This window comes from Tiliqua scincoides, chromosome 8, assembly GCF_035046505.1.
Source record: "Tiliqua scincoides isolate rTilSci1 chromosome 8, rTilSci1.hap2, whole genome shotgun sequence".
NCBI classification, from domain to species: Eukaryota; Metazoa; Chordata; class Lepidosauria; order Squamata; family Scincidae; genus Tiliqua; species Tiliqua scincoides.
In genome coordinates, this window is record NC_089828.1 from 49,078,745 (window position 1) to 49,089,027 (window position 10,283).

Here is a 10,283-nt window from a genome sequence, read left to right on the forward strand (position 1 = left end):
CACACAAGATGGTCACTTTCGATCAGGAGTTATCCTGGACTTATGCTTCTCATGGACATGCGAAAAACAGATTCCCTTACAATGCTGTATTAGCCCTTTATTTTACTCCTTGATATTTTCTCCATTTACCTGCTATCCTCCATATCTCTGAACTCATTTTTCTCACTTGTCACCCAATATTGTACTCCCATTACTCCCCCACCCTACATTAAATACTGCACAAGGCAGTTGATAAAATTCTTTTGAAAAAGACATCCTGAGAAAGGCAACACTCCAGAAGAACGATTTGCTTCCTGCCATCCACAATAAATAAATAACTGAATCAACAATGAAAAGTTTGGGTACCAAAGGGCAGAAACAGTTGTGGGAACACTGTGTTGCCATTTCAGCAGATAAAGCAACAAAGGACTATTAAGACTTCTATCAAATAGCTGCACTATAGCACAGACCTAAACTCTTTGGCAACTCATGCAATAATACAGTCAACAGTTAATCCAGCCCTTGACATTATGACTGCATTTATGTATACATAATACTTTAAAAACTGAGTAGTTTCCCAATGTGAGTAAAGTTAAGACAGTCTTCCATTTAATGTCATCTCACATACTTGTCCTTTTCATTTTCTTCATGTTTGTTCAGATTGCACAACTGAAGTGTGTCAAGTTGTTGGGTCACCTCCTCAGCCCAACGACAGTTGACAAGTTCTCGCAGCTGGAGTGGAGCTCTGCAAGCAACAATTTTCTAAATAAGACTAAGGCCATTCAGTTTTCCAAAATCAGAATTTCTGCTTTTTAGAAAAATATTCTAACAAATGACACCATTACTGCATCCATACACATACATATACAGTCTCTCGGTAGCCAGGGATAAACTAAAACAGATTGGCTCTTTTACAGTTATATAAATATCTAATTAAAACAGAAGTGTTAACTTGATGTTAACTACTCCAATTAGATAATCTAGACATCTAAGGGATCAATTAAAAATGCTAGAGATTAGCAGGAGGGTTGTGAGGAAGTGATTCAGGACAACCAAACTGGAACTTATCTTGTGGTATCACGCTCACAAGGAGGTGAAAATAACTTCATGCTCATTTATAGAAGCCCACCTCACCACATGTTATCTAGAACCAATAAAATCTAGAACCTTCATGACAACTCCAGGTCTATACAGTAAGGCTAAAAAATATAGAACAAATTCTTGGGCATAGCCAAAACATTAAAAAAAAAAATCTTGGCTAAGCATCATTAATACTAACAAAGACTTAAACCTGGTCTCAACAAACTTATCTCATTGATTTCATTAATGCTTAATAGAGGGTGCAATCCTAACCAACTTTCTAGCATTGACCTGGTTCAATGCAGAACCAAAGTAAGGTGACAAATATGCCCTTACCGTGAGGAGGCATCCTTGACTGCCTCCTCACTGCAGGATGCAGTGCACGCCACACTGGCACAGCTAAGTCAGTGCTGGAAAGTTGGTTAGGATTGCACCCTAAGATTCATTTCTTTGGAAACAACTCAGGGCCCATTCTTATCTAACATTCCAGCAGCCATGCAGCCCTGAAGCAAGGGAAGGAACATTCCCCTTCCTCAAGGAGGCCTGTTACTGCCCCGCTCCCACAAGATGCAGCACATGCTCCGCTGGCACAGCTGCATCAGAGCTGGAAAGTTGGATAGGATTGGGCCCTCAGACTGGTTTGAGGTTATCTAAACAGTTAAAACTCAGAAAACTAGTTTATTAACAAATCAGCAACTGAAACATCAATCCAATTGAACTAGCCACAGCTAGAATAAGCCACAAGTTGCCCTAAATTTTTTCAAAAGTAAGAAGTGGAAGCTTTTAATCTCTCCTTCATGCACAGAGGATAGGGGAGTACACAAGCTCAAGGTTTACTGTAGCTCATTCACAATAATCTATAAAACATGGTTCAGAGCAGCAATTCTCAAAATTTTTTGGTCTCCAAAGCCTAAAAGCAGCCCCAATGTGCCAGTGCATGCATGTAGTGGGGCAGTGCAGGATAGATGGCAACCACTTATGGTTTGCTTATCGAGTCCCTAAAGGGGTCCCAGAGAGCCCCACGGCTCCTAGGAGAACACTTTGAGAAACACTGGTTTAGAGAAACTCGGCTGTTATTTCAGAGGCCAGGTTTGAGTTGCAGACCACCAGCTGTCAACCCCTGCCTTAAGAGCACCTAAAACAAAATACCCCCACCTAAAACAAAATATTTACTGAGATATGCAACAGCCATACACAGATAACTTACCGACAGTGAGGGCACTGAGCTCTTTGTTCTGTCAGCCAACGCTGTCAAAGACAGTCATAAAAAGCACTGAGAACTTCAAGTACTAAAAGATACAAATATATCTACAAAAGGACTCATTTCTTAGAAATAATTAGTACTCTGAATGCTACCTACATATTCCTATTCTCAAGAGAAACAGCAAAGTTGCAGAGATCAGGGAGATCACTAGTTCCAAAAAAGACTCAAAATGCATAGAATATGGTTTTTAAAACTGTATGCCAGGAAACAATGGAGTTCCTCCAACACCTAACATGTGTTCCTTAGTAAAAAGATCAATAATGGAGACAAACATCCCTGCCCACCTTTTTTTGATATTCTGACACAACATATAGTTAAACTGAGCATATGGTGTTTATATGGCACACCCATATAGGACAGGGCACACCCAATAGGACAGAGCAATGTCACATGTGATCCAGAATATACCCTAATATATTCTGCAAGGCACAGGGGTTCTTTGATTGACACTATGGCTCTTCAATAGCAAGTAAACACGGAAAGGATTCACCTAGCACATCGTGTGAAATCCACTGGTTCAGGTGCAAGCAGTAGCCTAGCTCATTGGGAATGCAGGAGAAAACCATTTCCAATATTCATCTCAACTATTCAACTATTCCTCTCAACTATTTTGACATATGTATCAACTTAATTGACACATTCTTTAAAAACAGTCACCTTTTACATCAAGCCATGTAAGATTTTGCGACTGATCTGTGCCTTAAACTCTGCTGCAGCATGGATCACATGCTGTTAAACATTACACTTATCCTTGGTGTTGTCACAATGATGTAACACCTGGGTTAGTTAGGTTTACATTCCAAGTCTTACTGAACTCAATGGGCTCACTTCTGAGTATGGTAAACACCATTTTCAAATACTTCTAGTTATGAGGCTTACAGATAGCCACAACTAGTCACTTTCAGAGAATATCGATTACTTCCATGTGACCTGACAGAAAAGTTTCACATAGTTTAGGTTTTTATCCCCCCACCCTTTTCAGAACACTAATAGTCAATATAGGTCAGTCAATAAAACATTTTGGATTAGAAGCTTTAGGCAATTTATATTAAAAGCAATGTTATATACGTTGTGACTAGGGCAACACCATTCACTCTTCAGACGCTAGAGCAGGGGTGACCAAACCCCAGCCCTGGGGCCACTTGCGGTCCTCGAGGCCTCTCAATGTGGCCCTTAGGGAGCCCCTAGTCTCCAATGAGCCTCTGGCCCTCCGGAGATTTGCTGGAGCCCGCACTGGCCCGATGCAATTCCTCTCAGTGTGAGGGCGACTGTTTGACCTCTCGCGTGAGCTGTGGAATGAGGGTTTCCTCCTCTGCTTACTGTTTCATGTCTGAGATGCAGTAGTGGCAGCAAAGGAAAGGCCAGCCTTGCTTTGAGCATGGCCTTTCATAGGCCTTGAGCTATTTCAAGACCTTCATTCACTCATATAAGTTCATCTTTAATATATTCATTTATGTAAATTTATTCAAATTTTAAATGTAAATTAATTCTTTTTTCCCCGGCCCCCGACACAGTGTCAGAGAGGTGATGTGGTCCTCCTGCAAAAAACTTTGGACACCCCTGCACTACAGTAATGCTATAAGACTGGAAAAAGAAAATAAATGTAGCAAAGGAAAACCATCCTCAACAGAGTTTTGATTAGCAGACATTTCTTTAAGCTGCAGTAGCCTTTGATACATGCACATATAGAAACTGTACAATAAGGGTCCAACTACATGCAACAGAGGGTATTCATGAATGGCTCTCACAATTGGTTTCATAAAAAGCCACCACTGTTTTGCTGCTTAAAATCTCTCTCGCCAAAAGCTGAAATTAGTCACAAGTGGAAAAAAGACAAGTATTGTGTCCATGTATTTTCTTCCCCCTCACCAATCAAAGTAAACACTATTATAGAAGAGGCTCATTTTTGAGCAGCAAAAGAGCCCGAGGGGAAAAAATGTTAAACATATCTTCCTTGGACATTGCAGCTCTGATCAAATTCAGGGAATCCATCTTCATATGATCACAGACCTCCTAAGTAATGTGTAGTTCAACCTCAAGGCTCTTTGTCTCACTTACCCGAATGCAACTGAAACAACACAGCTTGGAGCAGTGGGGACAGAGGCGCGCATCGCGCAACTTTTCCATACAAATGAAACATCGGAACACTTCAGCAATACTCTGAAAAGAAAAAAAATTTCAACTTAAACAATATGAATCTCAGTCTTATTACACACTTAGGATCAACTTAAGTTTAGATTGTTGCTTAATTGCTTTTGCAAAAGCCCAGACCAAACAATTACTTTCAGAAAACCTCTTCTAAAGCTTCACACCCATTCCATTTCTATAGTCCCATGCTTGTCCACCATCAGAGACCAAAGGCAAGGCTACCTTATTGCTCAGGTAAATAAAAAAAAAAAGACCTATTCACTAATTGTGAGCACGTAGCAGCTCACCATTAGTATCAGAAACAGCTCACAAAAAATGAGCTTTATCTGTGACTGATTCACATTCTAGAAGTAAGAAATTCTAGAATTTTGTATTAGGCTGTGGAATATGTATCAGTTTACACAGTAAATGTGATATATCAAGATGAACCACTGGGGACTTCCCAAAGAAGCAGCAAGACAGAAAGCATAAGTGATAGTTTTCCCTCTAATTTTTCCAAGACTTGTCCATATGATGTAGATGTATGTTTTAACAACATGAAGACAGAACATATATAATGTTAACATTGGAAAAACACACCTCTCTTCCTCAGACAATGCCCTGAGGCACAGAAATAGAAACTGCATATCATTCACACCTCCTTCTCTATGAAATGCCCCATGCAAATTAATGTTTCTTTCTTGGTTTATTCAACTTTAATTTTTGCCAAACAGGAAAACAAAAGTGGCATGAGAGAAGATATTGCAAAGCTAGGGAGTTTCAGACAAAGATTTCCCCTCTTGTCCATCTAAGAAACCCACCATGTTACGAATAGCAGGCATCAGTACTTAGGCAGCAAGGTGAATGGGAGTGTTAAAAAGGAAGGCAACCAGGACTTCTAATGTTATAGCAACCTGCCTGATCCAACCTCTAGGTTTCGTATTGCAACTTTTTCCCCACAATACACCCCTGAACCAATAAGGTAGGAAGGTAGATTAAGTTTGACACTGCAGAACCTAGGTCAGAGCACATTAAACACTTGAGCAAGTTTCATCAGTTGCCTCTATGTTCCCATTAAATAGGGGTACCTAGAAAACCTAAAATAGCTGCACTCACCAGTACTGTAATGACAGTTAAAAGGAGCATGTATGGAGTTGGGGTTAGGTATAAACATCCTGTCACCTTAGCAAACTCCAAGCTTACTATTGCCATTGCTCCCCATCTACATCTAAGTTACAGTCTCAGGAATCCTGTGCTAAAGTAGCCCCTTTTATTAAGACAGGTAACACATGAATCTTTGCTAAGAAAATAAAAAAAAGGATTCCAAGAGTCCTGTCACCACAGCAACTTCAACCCCCCCCCCAAATCCCAGCACTATATCAACCTAAAAGCCAAGATTTTCACCCCATTCTCTCACAGTAACCTTCAATCACCACTATCACACTCCCATCACGCACCATAACTACCTCCAAAGCCATCACTGCCATCCCCAATGTTTGGATGGAACTGGGGGGGAAATGAAACCAAGAGTTCTAACTTCAAAGAAGCCTCCCACCTGTTTCAAAAAGATGGGGACACAGCCTAAAGAGTCATAATAACACTACAGTATTATCTATCTCCACCACTACATCTCTCTTCCTCTTCATTCACTTAGAAGTCCTAACCCCTTCATTCACCCAAAAGCAGTCCCTTACTCACATTAACAAAGAAAGGAGTACACTACAAAGATAGGACTCAGAAGCCCTGACTCCCCAACTTCAAAGTCCTCCCCACTTCACTGAAGCAGGGAGGAGGGGTGGAGTCAAGACTAAGACCCAGACAGCCCATCTCCATAGCAACCTCCATCCCCATCACTACCTATCATCTTCCCTAAACTTTCTCCAAGAGTAGCCTCCTCCTACTCGCTTTTCAATCAATCACGGGGTGCATACAAGGATAGGGCTCAGAAGTCCCCATTCCTATAGTGTAGTGTTTCTCAACATTTGTTCTCCACTGTAACACTTCATATGGTCCATCTATTCGAAGTACCACAAGAAGTAACAGGCAATGACATCACTGCCAGTTACTTCTGGGTTAGGAGGCCAAATGTAATGCAACAAACACCAGTAAGAGAATGGATGGGAGGGTTATTATTAAGCTCTGCTCGCCAAGCCTCCTACCGCTGTTTGTTGCCTCACGTTCCTGGACTTGCTGCCAGATGGCTGGGGTCCAGGGGACCCACGAGTACCACTAGACACTACCTCACTTACTATGGGTGGAACATGTACCACTGGATGAGAAACTCTGCTCTAGTTTCTCTGCTCACCCCACCCTCCCCCGTCAATGAAACGAGGGGGGGGTTGAATTCAAGGACCTCAGAGCCCTGACTCCAAGGCAGCCTCCAAGCACACCACCACCACATCCCAGCCAGGGGGAGCCAGAGCGTAAGGCACAAATCCTGGCTGGACTGCAACCCTTCCACACTGTGGGCCTGCAATCATCACCACACACCATCAGGACATAAGAGAGACTGAGGACCCAATCTTTTGCATGTCAACTCAGAAGTAAGCCCCCCTACTATATTTGGTTGGGCTTACTCCCAGGTTGGGCTTACTCCCAGCAGTTCATGGATTGTTTTAGCAAGGCCTGCCAAGATTTTGGACTGACTTAAGGATCAACCTTAAGAAAAAAGCAGCTACCACGTTTTCCAGACTCACAAAGAGAGTCTGGTCCAACAAGAAGCTGATGGAACATACCAAGATCCAGGTCTACAGAGCTCGCATCCTGAGTACACTTCTGTACTGCAGCAAGTCATGGACTCTTCACTCACAACAGGAGAGGAAACGGAATGCTTTCCACATGCACTGCCTCCGACACATCCTTGGCATCCACACTTACCTGGCAGGACAAAATTCCAAACAACACAGTCCTGGAATGAGCTGGAATCCCTAGCATGTATGCACTGCTGAAACAGAGACACCTGCGTTGGCTCGGTCATGTCTTGAGAATGGGTGATGGCCGGATCCCAAAGGACTTCCTCTGTGGAGAACTCGTGCAAGGAAAGCGCCCTACAGGTAGACCACAGCTGCGATACAAGGACATCTGCAAGAGGGATCTGAAGGCCTTAGGAGTGGACCTCAACAAGTGGGAAACCCTGGCCTCTGAGCAGCCCGCTTGGAGGCAGGTTGTGCAGCATGGCCTTTCCCAGTTTGAAGAAACACTTGGCCAACAGTCGGAGGCAAAGAGGCAAAGAAGGAAGGCCCATAGCCAGGGAGACAGACCAGGGACAGACTGCACTTGCTCCCAGTGTGGAAGGGATTGTCACTCCCGAATTGGCCTTTTCAGCCACACTAGACGCTGTTCCAGAACCACCATTCAGAGCGCGATACCATAGTCTTTCGAGACTGAAGGTTCCCAACAACTACTACTCCCAGGTTAAACGTGATCAAGACTGCAGTCTAAGAGAGGACTACAGAAACCTAAAACAGTAAGGCTGCCATCCTACCCACACTTACCTGGGAGTAAGCCCCACTGACTATAATAGGACTTACTTCTGAGAACACATACATAGTATTGGGCACAAGAGAGATTGAGGACCCAATCCTTGCATAGATACTCAGAAGCAAGCCCCCCACTATAGTCAATGGGGCTTACTCCCAGGATAAGTGTGGACAAACTACAGCCTAAGAGAGTACTATAGAAATCTAGAACACTTAAGGCACATCCTATCCACACTTACCTGGGAGTAAGCCCCATTGACTCTAATGGGACTTACTTCCGAGTAGGCAGGCATGAGACTCATAGGCTGCATGCTATCCACACTTACTTGGGAGTAAGCCCCATTGACTCTAATGGGACTTACTCCTGAGTAGACAGACACATGCTCAAGCACAGGCTCAGGCTGCACGACAACCCCCCCCTCCCCGTTCACCTCCACGCTCTGCTCGTCCATGGCGGCGCCGTCCCCCGGCGGGCGCCCTCCGCAGCGCCGCTCCCCAGCACCTGCGAGGGGAAAGGCGGAGGCCGTGAGGGAGGCGCCGGGCTCTCTAGGGCGAGCGCGCCACCGCCCCTCGCCCGACGCCGGGCATCCTCCCTGAGGCGGACCAGAAGGGGCGATGCTGAGGGAAGGGGCGGGAGGGGTCATTAACCGCGTCTCCTCCTCCCGCCCTGCGGCTGAGGGCGGGGAGAGACGGCCCGGCGGCCCTCCGCCTCCGTCTCCGTCTCACTGCGCATGCGCCACTTCCAGGCTCGCTTTGGAAACGCTCGCGCTGGCGCATTAGCCGCCGAGCCAAGCAGTCGCGAGTCGTTCTGCGCATGCGTGACGTTTAGACGATAGATCTGCTGTGCGCATGCGTGCAGCTCACAGTTCAATGCTATCCACACTTTCCTGGGAGTAAGCTCCATTGACTCTAATGGCACTTACTTCTGAGTAGACATGCATAGGATTGTGCTCTTAGGCTGCGATCCTTTCCACTGTCCTTGGTGGCAAGGCCAGCGCATGTCCTTGCACTGGTGTGCCTGGTTCAAGAGTAGTCTTGACCGTGCTTTAGTGTGCATTTGTAACACTCTTGGGGCAACACAGGGGGCTTGTGTCAGCCCAACAACACTCCAGGACTGCACTCTTAGGCTGCAATCAAATCCACACTTTCCCTGAGTATAAGCCCCATTGAACACATTAGGACTTACTTCTCAGTAGACATGCATAACATTGTGCTCTTAGTGTCTCAGTAATTTTTTTAATTGCAGCCATAGACCAAAAGAAATACTTAGCCATTCCATTTATCAAGTAACCCGCTGTGCCCCTCTGCATTTGCTGCTGCAGCCCAGCGTGCCACAGCACAGTTTAGGAACTGCAAAGCTAATCTGATTTTTGCCTGTTCTCCAAAGTAGACTAGAAAAGTTTGAATATTTAGTAAAAGTTCCTACTGTGCTGGAAACACAACCCAACTGTACAAGTAACTTTAGTAAGCATGCAATTATTCTCCAGAGAAACTCCTTAGTGGGTCAACAACAGATTGCAACCCTGTACACACTTACTTAGAAGAACTGGAGCATGTAATTAGAGTCTATGGCTTCAATCCTAGTTCCATTTATGTATAATTCAGCCCAATAAACTTACATGACACATACTTTAAAAAAAAACTGCTTGGAACCAGACCACTTGTAGTAGTGATGTTTTAGAGATCAGCTGCAATAGTTTGCATAAAATAGTGGGGGGGAGCACTTTTTTACATGATGCCTACCATGTTGCTTGTAAGAGGAAATGCCTCCAAAAAAAATCATTCCATTTTAATTTTTTTTTTTTATATACAAGTTATTTGACTGAGGCTGCAATCCTGTGCATACTCGTTTAAGAGAAAGCTCTGTTGAACTCATCGGGGCTTACCTCAAAGTAACTATGTAAAGAATTGCACTGTAAGTATTGCAGCATTAAAGGAAAGTCATCCAGCCTGTCATGTGCAGAAATGAAATGCAAAATGGAGTTAGTACGTACATCTGACAGCACAACCTAATTAGTTGTCAAATAGAAAACTTTTATCATAAATGCTTCCCTTTGAGTATCAACATACCACACTGCAATAAGCAAATAACCTTAACAGGATGAAAATGATACCTTCTAGGAATTTATCCAACTGGAATTTTGATACATAGGCACTTGGATGTCTCTACAACTTATTTCAGCTACTTGGATGTCTCTAAAAGCTGATGGGAAGGCTAAATCTGCACCTGCTTTTTTCTGTGTTTGTAGCTTGGTTGTCCGGAGTTACAAGATGCTCCCAGCAACAAAACATGGGCCAGGCCTGCACTGCCAGTGAGCTTTTCTAATCTGTTCAAAAGGACTTTGCAACCAGTC

At 43.9% G+C, this 10,283-nt stretch overlaps 1 protein-coding gene across 2 annotated transcripts in view; it reads right to left on the reverse strand.

Annotated features, from left to right (window-relative positions):
- Positions 1–8,629, reverse strand: part of TRIM37 (tripartite motif containing 37) — a 52,449-nt gene extending 43,820 nt beyond the window's left edge. For both annotated transcript variants that reach the window (XM_066635261.1, XM_066635260.1), the window contains exons 1-4: positions 8,361–8,629; positions 4,382–4,483; positions 2,267–2,307; positions 608–724 (exon numbers count right to left, since the gene is read on the reverse strand). In XM_066635261.1, coding sequence (XP_066491358.1) covers positions 608–724; positions 2,267–2,307; positions 4,382–4,483; positions 8,361–8,573 — 473 coding nt within the window. In that variant the 5' untranslated portion in view covers positions 8,574–8,629. The remainder of the gene's footprint in view (positions 1–607; positions 725–2,266; positions 2,308–4,381; positions 4,484–8,360) is intronic.
- Between the last annotated feature and the right edge of the window lie 1,654 nt (positions 8,630–10,283).